This window comes from Mugil cephalus, chromosome 7 (assembly GCF_022458985.1).
Source record: "Mugil cephalus isolate CIBA_MC_2020 chromosome 7, CIBA_Mcephalus_1.1, whole genome shotgun sequence".
NCBI classification, from domain to species: domain Eukaryota; kingdom Metazoa; phylum Chordata; class Actinopteri; order Mugiliformes; family Mugilidae; genus Mugil; species Mugil cephalus.
In genome coordinates, this window is record NC_061776.1 from 5,599,549 (window position 1) to 5,622,622 (window position 23,074).

General features: G+C 43.4%; 1 protein-coding gene across 1 annotated transcript; it reads right to left on the reverse strand.

Moving 5' to 3' along the window:
- Positions 1-11,501: 11,501 nt before the first annotated feature.
- Positions 11,502-19,714, reverse strand: LOC125010518 (Krueppel-like factor 6). Its single transcript, XM_047589194.1, has 4 exons — positions 19,387-19,714; positions 16,759-17,341; positions 15,753-15,876; positions 11,502-14,662 (listed from the first exon to the last, which is right to left on the reverse strand). Exons 1-4 carry the CDS (start codon positions 19,486-19,488, stop codon positions 14,611-14,613), a joined length of 861 nt encoding a protein of 286 aa, XP_047445150.1. The 5' UTR covers positions 19,489-19,714; the 3' UTR covers positions 11,502-14,610.
- Between the last annotated feature and the right edge of the window lie 3,360 nt (positions 19,715-23,074).

Here is a 23,074-nt window from a genome sequence, read left to right on the forward strand (position 1 = left end):
TTCATATTTTTGTGTGTGTGTGTGTGTGTGTGTGAGAAGGTATCTTCTGACCATGGCTCCATATTGATTTTGAATCTATGTCTATCCGTCACCATTTATGATTTACGCTTGTTCTGTCGTCAGTGGTGTCAGTCCAAGCCAACCAACCATCTGCTTTGTGTTTACACACATGCTTCCCCCCAAGTCGCACAACGGTCATGTGTTATGCATTCTCAGGTTTTATATATGACCGTGGATTATTTCTAAAAACAAGGCAAGACACGCATAACTCGTGTCTAAAACTGTTGAGTAAAAATACACATATTTCTTCATCAAGCAGCTCTCAAGTAAGGCTACACCGATCAGGCATAACATTATGACCACCTTCCTAATATTGTGCCTCGAAAACAGTTGTGACAAATCAGAGAGTGGGACGTCTGAATGGTGTTAGTGGGGCCTTTGGGTCCTGTGGGGAGGGGCCTCTGTGGATCATCCCACAGATACTTGGGATCTAGTGAATTTAGAGGCCAGGTCATCACCTTGTAATGTTCATGTTTGTTTTTTTTTACTTGTTCCTAAAGTGTTGGGAAAAGTGGGAAAAATATCAAAATGGCAATGTATCACAGTGCTTTTTCTTCCGATACAATGTCGACTTTTATTAATGTCTTAATATCGATTTTAAAAGAAAAAGAAAAAGTCATGATTTTGGCTCATTGTGAATGACTTCCACACGTAAGTAGCAGAAGTGAGTATGGTGGCGCCAACAAAATTCCATCAAGGAACGAAACCTGTTGATATGAAGGAAACACAGTACGTATGCATAGGCATTTTATTTTCACATCTGTTCTGTGGTTCTGTGGAACTGTATTTTGACATTTAAGTGGCAAGAAACTTGATCCACTTTTCCTGTACAAGTGCAATAAACTGGAGACGGATTATTTGGATTAATATAGTTTTGTGGCTCAATTTGTCCAATGAATTATCACTGTCACCTGATGTAATCTACATATATATATACACAACTTGTATTTTAAGCTGCATTTAAAATTTCTCTGTGAACTATGTAGAATATTGCAATATATCGCAATGATGTATCCTGACCTTGCCAATACCCAACTCTAGTGTGTGTGTGTGTGTGTGTGTGTGTGTGTGTGTGGCCACTGCCATCGAGGAGTGTCATTTCTATGGGGTGGGGGTGTCTGGTGAACACCAAAAGTTTCCCAGCAGAACACTGAATTGTCACAAGATGGTTTAAATGTTATTCACTTCTCCCGTCTGTGGTCATAATGTTGTGGCTGATCGGTGTATAACATGTGGCCTGAAAGAAAAAGTCTTTTTAGTGTGTTTTCATATTGAATGAATCCAGATATGTATTTACTGGGGATAATAAATAAAATGAATTTAATGATTTAAATTCACCATTACATGCATCACTGTACCATTATAATATATATAAACTGTATTAACACGTCCGTTATTGTGCTGTTAAAATCATTCCTTCACCCTGACTAAAGTCCTTATTTCCTCGTTCAGTTAAAGTGCTGAAAGCACCCGGAGCTAGAGACTGTTAGGACGAATAAACACAACAGAAATGGATGTGCTGTCTCGCTCAAAGACGCCCATGGTTACTTTTAAGGACACGCAAAGCGCCCTGATGCTGAATAGAGTCCGGGCAACTGCTCCGGCTCTACGGGGAACACGAGAGGGACGCAAACTGTTGCCAAAACATTGTGTAAACAGTTTGAAAGGAAAACGTTGCTCTCAGTTCATTGTCCCATTCTTAAAACATTCACTTCAGATGTAGCATTAGCATATTAGAGATAAGCATTTGGTTCTTCACTAAAATAAGTAAAAATAAAAGTAGTTTTTGGCAGTATTATATTTGCGAAGGGGGAAATAAAACATTTACATGGCCATAAAAGCAATGATAAATTAAATGTTATATAAATAGGACTTACATTCCTCTGTAATTCCATTTAAAGCTATTTAAAGCAATTATATTTCACTGTATCAGTGGGTGCAAAGAGCACATTTGCATTTAAAGGTCAAATATGTAGGATTTAGATTGGAAGAAATGAATTAAAAGATGTTTAATGATGCTAATTCGACTCTTTGATCATGTTGAAGCTCGTAGTTTGCAGCCACTGACTACAATGTCAAAATAATAGAAACGTGCATCAGTGCAACACAATGCAATTCAAACCACCGCCTCCTAAAAACACACAACTGCTGCCATATGTGGTAAAAGTCGTCTTTTTTAGGGATGACGTGTGATATGATCTCCTCTCGTCGGTGATTCATCTTGTTTGAGGTCAAACACGTCTCCGTTGTCTTGTTTTGGTCAACGACTGAAGGACATTACTCGCTCACAGGCAACCGTTATAAACCTGTGGGACGACAAATTAACTAGACATCATCTTTGCTGATGTGTAAACACGTTATTGTGTCTCATCCACGCGATACGTCCCCGTCTGTGCAATTGTGACGTTGTTTAGCCAGTAGCTGTGTGTGGTAACTTGGTATCACTTTATTTGTGTGACGGATAATTTGTTTTAAAACTGGCAAGAATAAGGATATGATAAGCTTTAGCATGTAGCACCTATCCCAGCGTTAGCAAACAACATGTACATGATTATATGGCTTAATTTAGACAGCAGTTATTTTTAATAAAAAGACATCAAAGTCCACCTGGAGAAACAGTTAGAAAATATTAGATAATTAAACTTAAAGAGTAAAAATAAATAAATAAATAAATAAATAAAATTCTCTTGCTGTCTTTAGACTGACTTCACCATCCCAACATGGGAAGTGGCACGCACAAAGTGTTTTTCGCATTCAAGCCGTAAAATTACAAGAACTCTGTTGCTAGGCAACCGTAGCCGAGTTCGGAAGTGTAGCAAAGCTAATGGGCGGTTGACGTGATGTAAAAAAAGGTGAAGACATCATTTCCACTTTTGCACCGTCTCAACCGGTGGGTAGGAAGGAAAATAAAAGATACAAACTGTCAACGGTGCAACATGCTAACCGTGGCAAGCAGGATTTATTGTGCACAAAAGATGCTGCTTTTACTGAGGTATAGACTTATGCGACCTGCATATAAAGATATATATATATAGATATATGACAATGTCTTTGGGATTGTTTAGTCAGTAGCTGTGTGTGGTAAATACCCGATAAAGTTTAGCTGGTTTTTAGCTAGAACTGTTTAGCTAATTTACCAAAGTAACCGCTTTTAATTACTAAAACGAAATCAAAGTCCACCCAGAGAAACACTTGCAAGTATAAGATTAAATAACTTAATAAGTAAATAAATAAAAAATCTCTCGCTGTCTTTAAATTGAGTTCAACGCTGCAACGTAAGAAGTCAAGTGGTAAAATTGTAAGAACTCTGTTGCTAGGCAACTGTAGCTGAGTACGAACGTGCGGCAAAGCTAATGGGCAGTTGACGTGATGTAAGAAAAAGCAAAGGTATAATAATAATAATAATAATAATAAAAATAAATGCAAGGACATTGGGAATGACATACTAAAAAAAAAAATTGCCAAAACTCCACTTTTGTTTTTGTGGCCTAAAACCAAACGCAACCTCGATTGAAGGCACCGTCTGAACCAGCGGATGGGAAGGAAAATAAAAGATAAAACACGCCAACCGTGTCAAGCAGGTTTTATTGTCCACGAAAGACGCTGCTTTTATTCGCGTTAAGGACTGAAGCCTTTCATGTCGCTGCTTCAGTTAAATGTAACTCAACGCTTCCTGTTGTTTCACAATAAAATCCTAACGCGAAATGTTTTAAGCCTCCTGAACAAATGAAAGGATTACAGCGAAAGAGAAAAAAATAAAAAAGTTTTAAAGTCTTAGCCTTAGAAATAAAGGCAACAAAAGCTCAGTCCTGTCTGCAGACTCTGAATGCCCAGAGCGATGACAGACACATCGGGGCACAACAGAAACAGAGATAGACTTGGTTCAGCGGCTGGCTAGCATCCTGCGCATGTGGCCGTGACAGTATCTGTGTGGGCCGCACAGAAACCTTTGGCGGCGAGCCACCGAGTTCACCCCGCCGTGACTTCATTACGTAACCAGGAGTGGGAGACGAGGAGGAGTGGATTCCTTTGTCAGAGTTCAAAGTGCAACCGCGAAAAAGATAATGGCCCCCTTTTATCAGTGTGCCATAGTAATGAGCTTGTTCATCACCTAGGGGAGGAGAGAGTGTAGGGGGGGAGGAGGGTGGGTGGATGGATGGGTGAGGGTTAGAGGGGGGAGGAGGGCTGAGGAATGCCCATCCATCAGGCGCTGTAGTCACAGTCTGTCCAGAGCCCCAGCCCCCTCAAACCTCCAGACCTCTTCATCACTGTCTGTGTATGTAGGAACTGAAAAAAGCTATCTACTCCACAATCCTTCACACCACAGCGAGAATATCATTTGTTTTTGTTGTTGTTGTTTCCTGATTCCAGATTTTACCATATTCTGCTACAAGCAACAAGTCGAGATAAAAGATAACAAAGAAAAAACGCATGAAACGTTTCACACATGTACGAAAGATTTTCCCACAGTTCACGTGGAAGTGAAAGAAGGAAACACCTGCCGCACACCGTGTCATCAATGCAAAAGGCTGCGACGCTATTAATAATTTGGGATAAAAATGTTCCTTCTGTGAAACTGAACTTTTAATGTCGTTTCTGATCACGCTGGGAGGTCACAGATGCTCTCGGAGCAGAGCACCTGTTTGGTTGGTTATTCGCAGAGGTTCAGGGAACTCCTGTGAGATTGGATGACGCCACCGGATGGACAGTCCGGACCGCATTCTGTTCCCTTTCCCCGTGTCGTCGATTTAAATTCAGCGTGACAGGAATTCATGAGGCGAGACAGGTGCACTTCCCTGCACCGGCTTTCGGTTTCAGGAACGATGGGAGAAAGACAAATTTCAGAAAGACAAGTCGAAATAATGCTGCTGATTGATGTGTTTTTTTTTTTTAATTTTTATTTCTCATTCACGTGCATGTGTAGTGGTTTTTCTGCTGTTGTACGTGTGGGATGAGGCATGAAGGACGTCATTCACACCATTCTCAATGCAGCTGAACGACAACTTCCTGTGGCAGATAACTGTGGGTTATTCATGTTGACCCTTTGACTCCCACACTTACTTTCAGTCTGTGTTAATAGTGTGCACTGCAAACTCAGTATTTTAACGTGTTTGTTAATTTTTAAAAAGTTCACATGATTGAACTTGAGATTCATATAATATAAATACTGAAGCTGTGTGATGTACAGTATAAATAATAAAAGCCACAGCTTATATTTACATATATAATGTGTTCATCACAGATTTTGTGCATCTTACAAATTGTATGACTAGCAATAGGAAGAAAACGGGTACAAAATGAGCATTTTATTGTCTACTGCTACTACTACTACAGTCTAAGGGTTAATTCACATTGTTTATCCTTCCTATGTTTATACTATATATTTACTTCTGTCCCTTTTCTTCACCATTTCTTCATATGCTGATCTTTTTGCTTATAGAGGTTATGTATGTGATGTCACAGGAAGCTGAAGTCTCCATGGTTACGGCCACTGAGTGACAAAAGGTGACAGCTGATCACGAAGATTAACAGCATTAGTTTGAATCATAGACGTTTACAGCGTCTAAATTGTAAAATTTAGTTTTTAACAGAAAGGTGAAGAGCTGCGTGTGCGATCGGCTGAACCAAGAGATTTGTTGTGGTTCACATTTAGTGTCAGGTAATATTCATTTATGCTGTATTTTTTGATGGAGTCAGACTTTAAGTTACGTTCTGGAGGGCTGTCAGATAAGTTTGTGGATGTTGTTGTTTTATCGTAGTTACAACCGACAGTGACTATTTCAGTTCCAACGATTAATAACAATAAAATAATAAACAGAATATTTGTGATCACTCCTCATCATCCTTTTAACGCTACAGTATTTTATGGCTAACGTTACTTCTCATTGAAGCTCTTAGCGTTACCATCTTTTATTTAGCTGCATTTATCAGTACGAAAATGACCTAAATCTAACTTAAACTAACTGAAACTGAGGCTAATCCACTTTTCCGAATCTGTACTACTTTATATGGATCATTGTTGAGTCCAGTTGTCCTTAATTTGATCTGATAATCTACATTTTCCTGGTCTCTCTGTATTTACTGATACATTTCATCATGTTTTTAACACTCAGTGGACGTGGCAGAAGTGATGTCAATGCCTGCCCTGTATACTACTTGGTTAGTTATATTACATATATTTAGTTTTATATCACATTTTGTGATCCCCCGATAAGAAGAGCTACGGATTTGAGGAGATTTCTGATCCGAGTTAAAATATTTAAGATCTGAGTCTAAAGGGTCTGATTAAAACCCATCCCCACATAGAGTGAATGAAAGTTTCTCCCTGATCAAGACATCAGATGAAAACCTGGAGACCAGCTCAATCAATGTCCGACAGGTCGACTCTGAGAATGTGTAAAAAATCTGTTGTTTTTTTCTGGATGAATATGAGACAAAAAAAAAAAAAAAAAAAGCCTGCAGGTTTCCAGGTGACGGGGACTTGACGGACTACCATCCCCATGTGGGGTCGCTGACCTCCACTTTCCTTCTGGTTTAACAAGCAACCTCCTCCTCCTCCTCCTCCTCCTCCTCCTCCTCCTCCTCCTCCTCCTCCTCCCCCCCGAGCCCTACAGGACATATGAGCTCAGCAGAGGGGGGAGGAGTGTGTGTGTGTGTGTGTGTGTGTGTGTGTGGTGAAACCTTGCTCTGGGGGAGATCTTGTTCTCCTGGTCGACCTTGAATGTTTTCATTCATTTCGCTGATAGCCCTGAATAAGAATATCTCTGAATACACTTCTCGCCACGGCTTCGACCGGGGACCGCGGTCAAATAAAAAGGAGTTTAAATCCCACCGTGGCCGTCCCTCATCAGCCGCAGCACCTTAAAACCACTACTTATAGACGCATAAATCCCCAGCAGGCCTCACGGGTGAAGTATCTGAGTGTGCAAATGAATATTTCCTAAACTAATATTAATAAATGCTGCCTGTCTTCCGCTTAATAGCGTAGAAACTCTAGTAACAGGTTGTTGTGGCTGGTCTGGTCATTCAAGGTTGGAGAGGGGAATGTGACCACTTAAAGTGACCACTTTAAGGCTAATACCGATATTTGCCTCAAATATCAAAAGCAAAACAAAGAGGAGTTCATTAAAATAAACAAGGTGTCCACTCTCGGATAACAACGCTGGAGGTGTGGAGAGGGATTTGAGAGCTTAGAGATAAGAAAAAGAAACCAGACAGTTGCACAAACATTTTTTTTTTATTATTTTTTTTGGGAGCGTTCCAACATTTTCTTGGGGATATGCGGTTGCACTCAGTGGCTTAGGGAGGAGGAGGTGGGGGAGGAGGGGGAGGAGGGGGAGTTGGACTCTTGACAGCATCATTATTAAAATCCTGACTATGGGCCAGCTGTTGCACAGGGAGAAGCCTTCAGAATGTTAAAGGAAGGACAGCAGCTGTGTCGCAGTGTAGGAGTGCTCTTACATTACTGGATCCATCCCGTCATATTTTGAGTTAGGGGGTTTTTAACGTGTCTGGTTGGGTCAGTCTCATAGTGTTCAATAGTGAATAATACATGTACACCGATCAGGCATAACATTAAGACCACCTTCCTAATATTGTGTCTGTAAAACAGTTGTGACTCATCAGAGTGCGGACATGGACCTTCTGAGGACGTCCTGTGGCGTCTGGTTAGCGACACCAAGGTCTTTAAGTTCTATTCGTGGAGGTCACTTAGGAAAACAGTGGAAAGTAACTGAACTATTGAGTTGTGGCAACACAACAAACCTTGTGAAACACCTCAGGTTAAACCACAACACAGAATACGAGGTGTTTATGATGATGAGGACAGAAGAGTCGCAATAAAGATGCAGGTTTTCTTTGCATAGTAGTTTTTAATAGTTAAAAAAAAAGAAGAAATATGTAAAATAATAAGACCATTAAAATAAATGATTGTTTAAGTGTTTGAAACACCATTTTCACATGTGTGATTGTGTCTCAACTCGGCTATAAAGTAAAAGAGGCGAAAAGTATCGCATCAGTATCGACGATACCAGCCTGAATTTTATTCAGCATCAGGTCAGAAAGGAAATCAGTGATATCGGACATCACTGCTGGCAACACAGTGTTGTTAGTGGGAGTCTTTGAGGGGAGGGGCCTCTGTGGATCATCCCACAGATACTTGATCAGTTTGGGATCTAGTGGATTTGGAGGCCAGGGTTTTTTTTTGTGTGTCCTGCTGTGGATGGCTGCTTTGCGTTGAAGTGTCACTAGATGACTTACATGTTAGTGGTCATAATGTTGTGGCTGATCTGTGTACTTTGAGTTCCTTCTGCTATCACTCAGATAATCTGCAGACTAACATATCTTTTTTGTTTGTTTTTTCAGCTGCTGGTAATGTTGAGTTTTCCCACGCTCCTCTTCTCGTCACTTTCGGTTTGTAGTTTGCTGCCTGTGACTAATCCTCATTCACAAATTCGTACGTCACCTTATCTGATCAAATAGTTTTCTGCTCACGTTCCAGCGGCTAATTGGTACAAGTCAGATGTACTTTCACACAACCGGCCACGCCACCATCACAACAAGAATCATTCAGCCTGTTTCTGGGAACTTTGATTCAGTTCCTCATCCACTTCCTTTTGACTGTGTTGTTTCTAGCTTTGACCTCGGTAACGAGTCTTGGAATAAAAGTTATTATTAATAAGCATATGTGGGTCAAATTTGGAGCATAGGTTCACTTAGAATTATCACGCAGAAGTTCTCGAAGTACAGCTGTGGATAAATAGGTCCCTTTCCTCCAATAGATAGATAGATAGATACTTGTATACTATTTATCCCGTGGGAAATTCATCGTCCAGTAGCTTCATCGCATAAAAACAGGCGTCGTTAAAAATGCAATGATCATTTGATGTGTAATCCTCATCACAATCTTGCCTTTACTTGTTCACTTTGTGGCCATTTTTCAGTTCTGCTTATTTGAATTGAAATACCAATAAACATGTCTTTAACAAAAAGGAGAGGCAGGGAGGCGAAAAAAAAAAAAAAAACAACCTCTCGAGAGCGCTTCAATTATTTCGGGGCTGTGGGGCGTGGAGCACGGCGGGCTCAGTGGAGCAGCGCTAAAGCCGAAGCACTTTGTGCTCGCAATCGGAGATGAAGAGGCTATTTGTCTGCGTTGTGTGTGTGTGTGCGTGGTGCGCTTATCGGGGATTTGTTTGTGGGACCAACTTAATTTGCATAAATTTCTTATGAGAGGAAGGCGGAGACTCTTGGCTGGAACAGATCGGAGCAAGTTTCGCCGCATCGTTGGACGTCTTTATCGTTAACGTTTCTCTGAGAGCGAGAGAAAACATTCTGTTTTTCTTTAGGGCTTAAAAAGCGTTGGGGTTTGAGTCAGGTGACGACTGTATTTTCAGGATAATTCCAAATTTCTTATGGCCACGGGGCCATTTTGCTGATTTCTGGGATGAAATCCAAACACGGAGAACATGTGACAGGTGTAAACCAGCAATAATCCCTTGTCTCTGTTTGCGTTTCCAAATTAGCTTAGGTAATGTCAAGGTTTGCTCATCTAATCATATGACTATTGAACTCTCAAGTGTTTGTTTCTCAGCAATTAAAATATAACATTTGACACATTTTATTACTCAAACCTGTGGATCCAAAGCCGGATATGTCTTATCTACGGCATGTGTGTCATAGAGCTTATTTAACCCTCATCCTTTTAATTTACTTCCTTGTAACCTTAGAAAAGTCAAGAGAGGAACGAGAGGAACTAAAAAAATCTGGCTTCACCACAAAGTCCACATCAGACTCTCCCTTCTGCGGATGTTTCACTTTCCCGCTTCTCTCTGGGAGCTACAGGCCACATGTTTTCATTCTGACCCTTTTCCACCAGAGCTAAACATCTCTTCATCCTGCTCCTTGGTCGTCAAAGGAACGAAATGACCAGACAACCGAGCTCCACAACAGTTAGCGACAGGACTCCAGTCAGGTGCATAAACTCACTAACTGCTGGGTTTTCTTCACAGTGAAGTGCAGCCCATGTTTTTATTTTCTTGGCTTTGAATACACACACACACAGACACACACACACACACACCTCACAATAGTCTGCCAAGCTCAATAACACAAGCACAAAATCAAATGAAATAACCAACATTTTATTCATAGGCCCTGTAACGGGGGAAATGGCTGATTTTAGTGTTGAACACTAAAAATGACAAATTTGTCCAGTTTTGTCCTCAATGAAACCCTAATACTCCAGAATGAATGATTTTATTGTGCCGTGGCTGAGAGATCGAAAAATGTAAATATGATGGAAGTCAATGGGACACTTTTGTCCACTGAAGTTACAAGAGGGGAGTGAATTTTAAAACTGATGCTTCACAAAAACTAATAATGCAAGCAAGTCAATAGTTTTATGGAAAAAAGGTGACTTTTCGTGTTTTTTTCATGACTCTGAGTAACCAAACTGGCATTTAAAGGGTTAAAATCACTCAAAATGATTGGAGTTTTATAAAGTGCTGAAGTGGTTTAAGAGATTTATGCATAAAAAATATTATCCGTTAAGTTTTTTGCAGAAGTTTTTGGACGTTTCTGTTCGCTAACGTTACAAGAGGGCGGTAAATTCGTTCTGTTGACCTATTAGAATTTTTTTTTTTTTTAATTTCAATATTTGTGTAGAGCATAGGTCTTCAACACGGGGTCTGTGACCCCTTGGGAGTCACATTTTTTTATATTTTTTAAAAGGATAAGGAATAGCTTAATATTGAATGCAAAATGATAATAATAATAATGTATATTTATCAATAGCATTAGGACGAGTTTAATATAGAACACATATAGTAGGTAATCTCTCCATCAGTTTGGGGTCCTTGGCCTGAAAAACGTTGAAGATCTCTGGTGTAGAGATGGACTTTGTTACAAAAAAATGTGTCATACACACTAACACAGCCAAATGAAGGGGAAAGTTTTGCCCAAATGGACAAAAATGTCCCTAAGGTTGCCTGAAGGCTTGAGAGTAAAGCACAAATTCGTTGGTGCTCAGTTGTGTTATACTGGTAGCAATGATTACCAATGTAAACATCAGATATGAAATGATCCATATTTTATTGTTAACCCTTTGACTGGCATTGTAAGCCACACGATCTTTTTTGTAGTAGTGTTATACAATAAAACACTTTATTTCTCATTTTGTACCAGTTTTTAAACCAATACTAGTCATTCATTTTTTTAAATGAATGAAATGAAGTATGTGGAGCTGATTCCAGTCCCTGATGCTGTTCTGTTTCTGACCCTGACCTTTGACCTCTATGGAGGAAAAGGGGGAAACGGAAGTAATTTCTCCTCTGGGAAATAGCTGAATATCATGTAAACAAACACTTCCTGGTTGATGGGAGTCAAGGGAGGACATCAACCAGGAAAACCAAAATAAATAAAAACAACAAACCAAAGCCCACATGTAGAACCAATAGTCTTTTTATCCATTTTTCCAATAAAAAATACATTCATACAGAAACTATTTTACAAAACAATTCCAAAATGAAAAAATCTTGTTATGCCATAAAACGAACAAAAATAGAGCCTCGTATTTTCCATCCAATAAAGATTCTCTAGCTAAAGATCTTTGCAGGTATTTGAGGAGTCAAAAGAAAGAGCTCACATGGCATTTTTAAAAAAAAAAATAAAATAAAATAAAATAATTAATACTTAACGGGCACCAGAATGTAGATTTATGACAATTCAAGTGTCCAGAACAATTCACGTCTGAAAAGTTGTTGGGTTTTTTTTTGTTGTTGTTTGTGTTTTTCCTTTTTTTTCTCTTCTTTTTTTTTGTTTCCTTGAAAGTTGATAGGCCACAGGTGTAGGCGCTATTGATGCCAGTTAAAATGTACATTTCCACGACCTTTCTTCTGGATTTTCTCCAAAAAAAAATCAAAAACCAAAGATGTTACAGAAGCAAATGAAGGATAATGGAGTGCATCTATTTTACAGTAATTCTTCAGCCGCTCGTCTTCCGCGTTTAGAAACGACACGCTGCACACGTTTTACTTTTTTTCTTTTTGGTCCCGTACCCGTTCAAAATAGAAGCTTCCTTACAAAATTCTCTTAGTTAACAATGTAACGAATCATTTTTTTCCTTTTTTTTTATTCATTTTTACATTTCTCAGTGTAAAAAGAAGCATTGCCTCAAGAAAATTTCCTTTCGCGATCAACAGGTTCACCTGCACGCTAACAACAAGGCTACCTGTGATGTCAACTACTGAGTGACACATGAACAAATGAATGAATGAATGAATGAATGAATGAATGAAGCTCTCTCTCAACACTTGTTTTTACTTAGTGGCAAATCTTCCAAGTATTTTTTATTAATTTTCTTTTGTACAAATGAGGGGAAAAAAAGTGATTTGATTATCCAATTGAGTCAATAAACCTGTGATTTCAGAGCGGTTCATCGTTTGACGGCGTCATGTAAGTGAAGCTAAAACGTGCGTGAAGTGAAGCTGGTACAGACTAATACCTGGTCCTAGTTTTACTACAGTTAACCTGCAGACAGACAGAAACCTGTAGACCTGCAGCACAGCTCACCTGAACTGGTCAGACAGGTTTAGGTACCGTTTCATCAGATCATGAGTTGTTTGAACTAGGCCCGAGTAAAGATAGCGACTCACCCTCACCCGAGGGCTGGGACTAACCAAAACATCAACAACATGGACTCGTGATTGAGAATTACTTTAAACAGGATGTCTTATCTTTGAGAAAATAGGCTTTTGACACATCGAGTGATTTAAATCGCCTCAGTGTGAATGGTTTATTTGCGGTAGCTCATTATAGATTCGGCGGCTCACTGTCATCACCACCTTTCGCGAGAACTTGTTTCCAAGACTTTTGTACCTTTTGACAGCATGTTACAGCTCATATCAGAAGTGCATCCACACCATTTTATACTACATAGTAGTAAAGCATCATAGTGAACTGCTTTTTTTTATTTTTTCCCCAAGTGCTCCACAATTCTCTCTCAGATCCGGGTCATTTTGGAGATTTAGTTTGCTGTATTTATATATATATATTTATATATATTTATGACATATTGAAGAAAGAATGCACAAAAATGTAAAAATGGCAGTCATTATGAAGCTGATACATAGTTACTGTTTTTGATATTCAAGAGTTCAGAGGAGTCTGCCGCGGGAGAGAAAAAAAAATGGTAAAAAGGTGCAATTGTATTGGATGGGAGCCTTTATAAAGCTATTCGGTAACGCGCTACTGCATTCGCAACGGCCGTTCGTACGTGTACGTATGTGTGAAAGAGTGAACTATTTAAACAGGACAAGGCCACTTACATAAGGCATCAGTAAGGTCAACAGTGCATTTACAGATAGAAACAGAAGAGAGAAAATCATACGTGAAGAAAAAGGGAAGAAAAAATAATCCCCCAAGATCAAGACAGCTGCTAAGCTAATAGTGGTATCCCCAATTTCTCATAAAAGAAAATAAAACAAAAACAGAAAAATGACTGCCTTATGTGTTTTGTACAATACTATGATATTGAATATTATGAAGGTAGCTGCTCCTGAATGGAATTTTGTTGTCCTATAAGCAAAGAGGTGAGCAACACATCCCCAGATCCCATGCAACATTTGTTATAATGGCGATAAACCGTCGTGTACAACTGTTGTTTTTTGTTTTTTTTTTCTGTTAAAAGATACAATGCTTACAACGGTGGACAACAAAATGAGCTTTGTAGCGTGTATGTTTTTTGTTTTTGTTTTTTTTTTTGAGACAGGCTATGTAATACATTGCACATTTAATAGCTGCACTAAACAAAACAACCTCCCACTTTTTTTCGGACAGGGAGCTGTAGTTCCACCTCCGGGCAGAAAGGGGGCGATCTCTCAAACAACTCCCCTCCCCTTACTCCTCCTCCTCCTCCTCCTCCTCGTCTTACCCAATCAACACAGACAGAACCTCTTGCTTGCATTCATTCTTAGTGAGACAACAGGTAACCCCCCCAGCTTCCCCTCCCAGGCCCCCGTTAAAAACAAACCCTCCCTTGTATGACACCACCCCCTCCATGTCATTCACTCGCGGGTCCACAATGCAAGCTCCATCTGCTCCACAAATCCAGCACAGGCATCCAGTCGCAGGCACTCACAGTCCCCATGCGCACAGGCAAACACACTGTCAATGGAGGAAGGGCACTCCCACCCCCCACCGGAGTCCCACGAATGATCCTCCAGGAAAAAAAAAAAAAAAGCGTTGAACACCATACAGAAGAGTCTCTTCCCGTCTTCTCCGGCCCAGATTTTTCCCCCCAGTTTTTCTCGTTGCCCTCCCGCTCTCCGCCGCAAAAAGCCTTTCAAGAGCAATCTCCACAGCGAGGTGTTGGAGGCACTAAGTATGGTGCAAATAATAGCCTGCGTTGCTTCATGTTTTTTTTTTCTTCCACTGACTGGAACACGGCGGTGCCCCCGTTAACGCTCCCAGGACACACCGGCCTCGCTGATTCCCCAAACGCGTCAGGACAATCAACCAGAATCATCCCTCAGAGCTCTCGACGCGGAGGCCATCTTAGATGTGCCTCTTCATGTGCAGCGCCAGGTGGTCGGAGCGGGAGAAACACCTGAGTGGGAGAGAAACAGAGGAGACGTTGGTAAAAGTCGTATGAAACCAGGGGCATAGCAGTTAGCATGAGCACCGTTAGCTTGAAGTGAAGGTCTGATAAATGATGTCATTAATGCAGCCAGCGTTTTAGGCCAAACCGCACCTGACTTGTCGTGCAATAAAACTTGAACCCGGCTTTGGGTTTAGAGGCAAAGCTCAAGCTGTGCACGTTTAATTTAAGTGAATGGATTGATAATTGAATTACAACACAGCCGAGCCTCGTCGTGCTCTACCATCCACTCTCCGGCTGTCCCCATTCGACCCTCTCCTCACCCCCGATCTCCTCAACTCCCCCTTTTTATCCAGCCACTTGACCTCGACCCTGTTCCGTCAGTCCGCCCTTAACCTCCTTTTCATCCTCCCACCTGCCGCATCGCTTCGCTAAACTAATTTTCTTTGTCAGTGAAAGTGTGCTCAGCACAAAAAGGCAGAGTGAAGGGGGATTAGCGCGTTAAAATCCTGGCGTCCCATTCCATCCTGTCCTTAGATTTCAAAACCGACAACAGCACTATGTTTGAGAGACGTTATAAGATGAAACGACTACCGTATTTCCTCTAATAGCGGGCAGGTATTCATTAATAGCCGGCCTCAAATGCAACTACTAGTCAGCCGATTATAGATGTAGTAACACACAGGTGCCACAGGTGGCAGTAGCTACATTTGAAGAGCCACATGAACCCACATTTTCAATGAAACCTACACTGACCAAACAAGTAAATTTGGCATTGACTTCAAGAAGAAGGTTTTGAAATATGCAGGAGAGGAGATGGCCATTTAAGTTGCAGTAACTTTTTCATTAAAAACCTTGTCAATTTGGCCAATAAACGGACCCTGTTGGTGTAATTTATTCATACGTCCATTCTGACCGTCCGCTGTTACACGTATGTTGTACCGGCTAAAGTGAGAGTAAACGGAAAACTTTGAGCAAATAAAGGCCCCGCTTTAATAAAAGCCTGTCTCCGGTACTGTCCGGGTATTCTGGGCGGCTGAGCGAATAAAGGCCCCGGCCTCTATTAAAGGAAATACGGTATGTCGTCCTGGCGTCTCACCTGTCGCAGTGGCTGCATTTAAATGGCTTTGCTCCAGTGTGCTTCCTGAAGTGTCTGGTGAGCTCGTCGCTTCGTGCAAAGCGCCACTCGCAGCCTTCCCATGAACACCTGTAAGGCTTCTCACCTATAAAATAAAAAAATAAAAAAAGGAGAGAGAGATCAGGGAGGGGCAATTTAAAGTGTTGACAAGCTTGCACACACAACTTTAATTTCTCTGCAAGTCCTAATAGCCGCGACGTACGAATGCCAATATTTACAGTGGGAGACGTATCATGAGAACATGATCCCATGCAGGTGCTAAGCAGATCGGGCTGACTACTGTAAGCTGAAGAGAAAAACAACCTTGGGCCTTGTGGCTCTCAGGAGCTGTGGTATGCAGCTGCTGGTGTGGAGGGGCTTATGTAATGGGAGTGTGTGTGTGTGTGTGTGTGTGTGTGTGTGGGGGGGGGGGTTGCATGAAAAAATAGAGGCCGTTCCTAGTGGTCATTAAGCGCGCGGCCAACGTGGTCGGGGAGGGATGCGAGGAATGCGAGTCGCTCGGCTAATGGGCGACGCAGCTGTAAACAGGCTGGCAGGGGTCAAAGGTGACGAGGGAAACTGCTCACATTTGAACCCCCACCCAAGACCACCGCCCCCACCCCGACAAAACGCTGCAAATGTCAGATTCCCATCATTTTCCTTAACTCTTTTTTATTTGTTTAATTGAATGCAAGCGGGCACGAGTCTTTTTTCCCATGGTGAAATCTGAGAACTGTTGATTTGTTTTCAGGATACACATCCTCTGGGTGCTGCTCGGCCACAAAAGAATATCCCTCCCCCTCCCTCCGTCTCCCTCCCTCCTCCCCCCCTGCATGAAGTCACGTTCCACTGTGTGAATTAGGTCACAGTTGAGGACATTCCTCCCGACGAACTATTCAAAGTATGCCGGAGCGCTTTTCGCCGCTTTGATCGACAAACCGCCAACTCGACACCGTTCCGCCGCCACTTCTGAAGAGCTCCTAGTTACCTGTGTGTGTGCGCTGGTGTGCTTTGAGGTGGGAGCTCTTGGTGTACACCTTCCTGCACCCGTTGAAGTGACACCTGTGCACCCGCCTCCTCCCGTCGGGCGACGCCTCCCCGCTGGTCAGACCGGACCTTTCCAGGGTCCTCTCCAAGCCCCCAGTCCTTATTTTGCCGGGAGAGTGCAGCACAGTCTGTATCCCACTCCACACCTGGGCTACGGAGCCCTCCTTGCCGAGCTCGGGGGAAGATGGCGGCGTGCTGATGATGGCGGAGCCCAGGTCTTCGCCGCTGTCGCCCAGAATGTCAGTCAAAGAGCCGGAGGAGAAGTCGAGGGTCGGGGAGAGCTCCTCGGAGCTGTCCGAGGCCTCGCTGCTGGCGTCGGAGTTGAAGCCGCCGGCGTCCAGGTGCTGGCTGTCCTGATTGTCTTCCTCCTCTTTGATGTGGGGGATCTTTGGGTCCGACTCGTTCGACTTGTCCCCGCAGGCGAGCATCAGCTTGCTCCACAGGTCCTCCTGGCTCTCAAATTTGAGCTCGGTGGCCGAGACGTACGGCTCGCTCTGGAGGTACCTCTCCAGCTCGAGGCATGTCTGTGTGCAAGGGGAGACAAGATAGCAGTGAGTTGACTGGTGCGCGGAGCCTAAGGGACGGAACCAAATGCTTTTCTGAAACCGGAAAGTCCCCAAAACCACCCAAAAAGTCATTTGATTTAACAGGAAACACAAACTCTGGTGTTCTCCTGCGCCCTGTGTTTATTCTTAGCGGCTGCACACTGTAACACCACAGGCCCTGCAGCCTTTCTGCCTGCAGGAATGAGGCAAGACACAATGTCCTATGCAGAGAATAGTCAAGTGCGTTCTAAGGGTGCCCTCCGAGGCCAAATCAGGGAAGATTACAAGCACTACATCTCCTTCTGAGAGCATGCAAGAACAAGGTGCTCTTACCCGAGAATGCATGTGCAGGCCGTGCGCGTGTGCAAGTGTCTTTTTGGTGCGCGGCGTCGGTCATGAAATTTACATACGCTACAGAGCCCCCCCACGCCCCCCTCTGCCCCCCAATGGGTCGGGGGAAGTGCTTGTAGATCTTTTAAATCTATCAATTATTCAGCATAATGTGGATTTAATAATGCATTCGGAGGCATCGCTAGAAATAACATAGCACACCGGGGACTTAGAGGAGGGAGGTCTAGTTCGCGGGGGTCCATAAAAAGCCCCGGCATGAATACTGCAAGAGCCACTGTGGATTGTGGGCCTGTTTTCTGTGAAAAGGAAGTTGAGGGAGCACTTCCTTAAACCCTCTGCCACTAACGGGCCCGCGCCGGTTCCTAATAAAACACACTCCCATTTATTATATTGGAAATGCATATCAGAATGAAATTGTTTAGAAGGGGGTATCCCCCCTTTGGTGGAACATAACATAGAACGTATATGCACCCATATATGATGAATTACGGTGTGCAGACTCACGTGGATAATAAAGTGCCAATAAATCATAGATACACTCAGGAACAGGTTGAATTATATAGTCATATGAAGACGAGAGGTGGCACCCTTTACATTATGGAATGGTGATAATGTGGGGACGTCGTAGTAACTTGGAATTGGAATGACAGAGAAAGCATTCATCAGATATTTCTTGTCAGCAGTGCTGGATACGTCTCCAGCAGCTTGAAATGCCTGGGGAGGGCGACTTGGAACGAAGCCCGAGAAGATCTGATAGATAGATATAGATAGATGGAGCGAGAGAGAGGGAGACCGGAGCGCGTGGACAATTCATTTCATTTCCAAACCAAGAAACAAGCAGCGACTTTTGCCCTTTTCACTGGTTTCCAGTGTAAAACTCCACTGTTCTGTCACCCAGGGGCCGCACGGGTCGAGCCAAACTGGAACAGAAATCATTCTCTTTCGCTCGCTCTCTGACAGTCTGCCACTCTCATTTGTGTGAGTGTGTGTGTGTGTGTGTCAGAGAGCAAGAGCGAGCGAGAGACAGACAGAAGGGTAGTGAGAGAGCAGCAGGAGGAGGAGGAGGAGGAGGCGGTGGTGGAGGAGGAGGAGATACGCGCAAAGTCGCACGGCTCGCCATTCAATCGTCAAATCTGCAGCGAACAGCGTGTTTTTATTTTATCTCAATGCGTCCCTGCACAAGTGTGAGCCGGCAGTATCCACAACATTCTCAGCAACGGAATAGACAGAGGAATACAGGACTGCTGAGAAATAAACATAACCTACCTACATACGAAAGGCGAATAAAACTATAACTAATTTAAAAATATTTGTGCGCAAATTAAAAAAAAAAAAAAAGAGTAGTCGGACCTTTAATACGAGCAAACCAAAAAAGAAATTACACTGAAAACATTGTAACGATCTGTCATTAAGGGAACTTGCATCACTTCCCCTATAAGCCGAGTTTTAAAGGGGAGATTGATGTAAACTGTTGCACGAAATCAATCCCGGATTTGCATGCGCTTTGCAACTTTGACATTTGCGCGTCCGCACGCAGCTGTCACTGAAAAACTAGTTTTTGCTCACACGCCTTCTGCGAAACAACCACGAGAAGCACGCGAGTCGGTGGAGGGAGGGGGGGAGCCGATCTGTCAAATCTGCGGGATTCGGATGAGAGGGAAGGAACTCTTTACCTGCTGCCAGTATTCTTCCAGGGACGGTAAAGCTGAAAAGTATCCGGTGTCGTGCACAATTTGGAGCTCCTGGAAGATGCTGCACATAGGAATGACATCCATTTCGCTCCTGAGATTTAGCCACAAGTAGACGCGAATTGGAGCCTGTGAGGGAAGCGGAGGCTGCTGGGTTCTGAGAGACGCCGGAGCCTTGGCTGCGTTTGCATGTAGAATAGAAGTCTGGAGTCGTGCACTTCACGGTGGAGACTGTGGAGCGTGTGACGCACCGAGAGCGCACAACACTGAACTCTCCAAAAGTCCGTCAGCGCACTGTAAACTTCCCCCTGATTCAAAATTACAGACAAACCCACCCCCATGTGATTACATTGCGTGTCGGCGCGTCCGCCAATGGGCTCGCAGGAGCGCACCACCCGCCCACCGCACGGACCCGAGCCAATGCCGCGCCGGAGCCGACTCATCCTGCACTCTGTGGTTGGCGCACGGCTCGCAGCCTCTCCGCCTCTCATTGGGCTAAATCTGAGCTATTTTTAGATCGCTATATAACCCGGGCGCCTCTCTCGCCACAACGAGGAAGTCGGAGCTTTCGACTGATTCAAATGCGAGCTCCAGCGACTTCTTCGGAGCAGCAACAGGAGGAGAAGCGCTGGCCGATGTACCGGCAACTTGGGTCTCTAAATAGATGCAGTTGTTTTCGTCGTTACTTCCTCACACACGCGCTGCTCACTTCTCTTATCTCGGCGATTTAAGAAGCCGACGGTCTCGGGAGTCGCAGTCGTCTGTAAAGACAGGCTGGTCTCCTCGGTGTGTGAAGCGCAAATCACGCCAGTAATATTCAGAGGCGCCCGCAAACTCGGGGGGACCATGAAAAGTCTGGTCAATTTCTGTAGTGTATGAGACAAATCTGATAGACTTTTTCACGGCTGTCCAGAGACCCGCGCGCAGCGTTATGAGTCTCACAGTGACAATGAACACAAGCCTTTAAGTTGCCATAAAGATGATTATTCACAAAATGCTGGGCAGGTTATTGCAGCTCGTGGCGTGCCACGAGGGACCGGTTCGCTGGAGATAACGTGCAGGTTGATCTCAATCACCTGTGGCTCACGCTCGGAGCGCCACTCTTGCAGCGGAAGTGTTACTTGGCATCCTAGATTACGATGGTGAAACCGCATCGCCCGTGCGCTTGTTTCCTCCAGAAGCAGCAGCAGAGAAAAGAAGAAGAAGCTAAAAAAAGAAAAGAGCGTGTGGGCCACCCATGGTGCATAGTGAGAGCTTCTAATAAAAGGTTGCAATATACCTCTCCAGCTCCAGAGTGACATGTTATAAATACACTCCGGAGCTCTTCCAGAAATAATATATTTCCCCGCTTTGAATGTAAATGATCGCGGCTTCCCCATTTCTCTTCACGGGATCAAAGACACATGAATATTAATCAGAGATAATAGATCAACATGTTGATATATGAGGAGATTTATGTCCTTTGTGTGTGCACTGCTTCGAGCTTTATTATGTCCTTTGCATAAAAATGCAATTTGTCCAACTTGTCATAATTTATTAGGGCATGGTTTTAAAATACAGTTTGAAAGGGCTTTGATTTTACCTGCCGTCTATTTGCACATGCAGCCTGCTAATGCTTTAATTAGCCCAGAGTCAGCGCTGTCTCAGTTGTCAGAGGAGAATATTTAATCTTTAGTCAAAACACTGACTAATCCCGAGCTATTATTAAGCCAGTAACGGCTAACGTACAGTACATGTGAGTCAAGACTACATATCCAATTGCATAAGATGTGGGATAAAGTTGAAGTCGAGCAGAACAACAGCAGCATTGACGAGTTAAAGGCAGGCGATGTGACAAACAACATATTTGGAACAGAGCGCCATTGTTTGACCCGTCGGCCCGATCGAGCGCCTCCACAACCGAGTCTCTTTTGTTGAGATCTCAGCTGTGGGCACATTTGCAGCACTCAGCAGCATCACATTTTGTCATGAGTCTATGGGTTTCAGGGACGGAGAGCACATGGACGGGACGGGGCCGCTGTGGTGACACACATCAGAAGTAATGGAAAGGGGGGGAACATCGTGCTATCCCATTGATGATTCATGGCTGACCTTATAAGCATTGCAGAGAGACGCTTTTACTGCACAGTAAAGCGCAAACTGTATGTAACCTCTGTAGCCTGTACTGGTTTATATGCAATATACAGGTAGAGGATTAACCCACGCGTCAATTTAAGTGTTAAGTCAGGAGAAAATACAAACTTAGCTCTTCTTCCTTTGTCAGATGATTAGCCTCGGCAACTTAGCACGCTAGGGCTGAAGGAAATTGGTGCTTTCCACATCCATTCATCCATTTCCACATCTGCAAGGGGCCACATGTTGCAAATGTCGCCATTCGTTCTGCAAGGGGAAAGCACGGATCCTTCTGCAGACATCCATGTGCAACCCGAAGTTTGTGACTGTACGTATTGTGTGCACTTGTAATTCATCACTGAAAGAGCACGAGGATGCAGATGGAGTTGTACATCCGGTGAGAAATAGCTTCTCCAGAAACCTTGCACGATGTCTGCACACTGTGCTCGGGACTGGAAGGCAGCAAACTCCGGATACGGGCTTTTAGCCAACGCATAGGTCTTTTCAACAGGGGAGGCACTGCAGATCACATATAGTAGGTAGGGGGTCCCTACTTAATCTCTCCATCAGTTTGGGGTCCTTGGCCTGAAAAGCGTTGAAGTCCCCTGATCTAACGCTTTGCATGAGAACGTCCTCTGAGACTATACACTGCTGCAAAGATCTTGACGCTAAAAAGAGACAACTAGCCTTTTAAGGAACATCCACTACCCTGGAAGTCAGGCCAACTTGCCCACCCACAAAGATGTGCAGGGGGGTATTGGTCTGTGCTTGGCAAGTGCTTGGTTGGCAACTGATTCCGCTCCGTCAAAGATCTGCCAGGCCAGTAAAATGATTTGGACGGGCTTTATCGATCAATCAGTCAATCAGATTTTGTTTCATAGACACAGACACACATGCACAGACACACACGAGTTATAGACTTAAGAGTATAAAATTAGATAAATAAATAAAAATCAAACTTAAGGTCATGAAAAAGCACTATAAATTGCTAACTAAATGATTCAATTAAAAGCCAAACTAAAAAGGTAAGTCTTGAGCTTGCCACTGGAGTGTTGCGTTTGTGTTGTGTTCAGCACGGGGAGAAATGCTATCTAGGCATAGCTTTGTTTTAAGACTCAACACACTTTTTTCGTCCCATTTCACTGGGGCCTCACTTTGTCCAGAATGGAAACTCGGGCAGATTTTAGCCTCGGGTCTGCTTCGGCGTCGCTCTCAGCTAAAATGCCAGGTGGGAACCAATCAGCTGAGCACACTTCACATGGCGAGTTGAACTGGCTGCATCAGAACACAGAGAGGACATGTGAGTGGATGGTGTGCAGGAGGCAGGAGGAGGGCTGTAGCTGCATGCGTCCCCACGATGCTCGTCAGGCTACTGTAAAGACCTACAGACATGTGACTAGAAGCCAAGCTCTGGTGAGGACAGTGGAAATGCTACTAATTCATGTCAAGCTTCTTCTAAGTATTAGTTCATGCATAACGCCCTAACTGACATGTCCGGGCTGTATTTAAACCTCTGTCACTTTCTCTGCCTGTGGTTTTTCGGTGTCAACTCCCCGCCTGA

Bases quoted from the DNA above. Each gene is read 5' to 3' on its own strand.
- LOC125010518 (XM_047589194.1), bottom strand. From the start codon at position 19,488: ATGGATGTCATTCCTATGTGCAGCATCTTCCAGGAGCTCCAAATTGTG. The intron at 17,342-19,386 runs GTAAAGAGTTCC...CCTTGCACACAG, and splicing joins TGGAAGAATACTGGCAGCAG to ACATGCCTCGAGCTGGAGAG. The intron at 15,877-16,758 runs GTAACTAGGAGC...TTTATTTTATAG, and splicing joins ACACCAGCGCACACACACAG to GTGAGAAGCCTTACAGGTGT.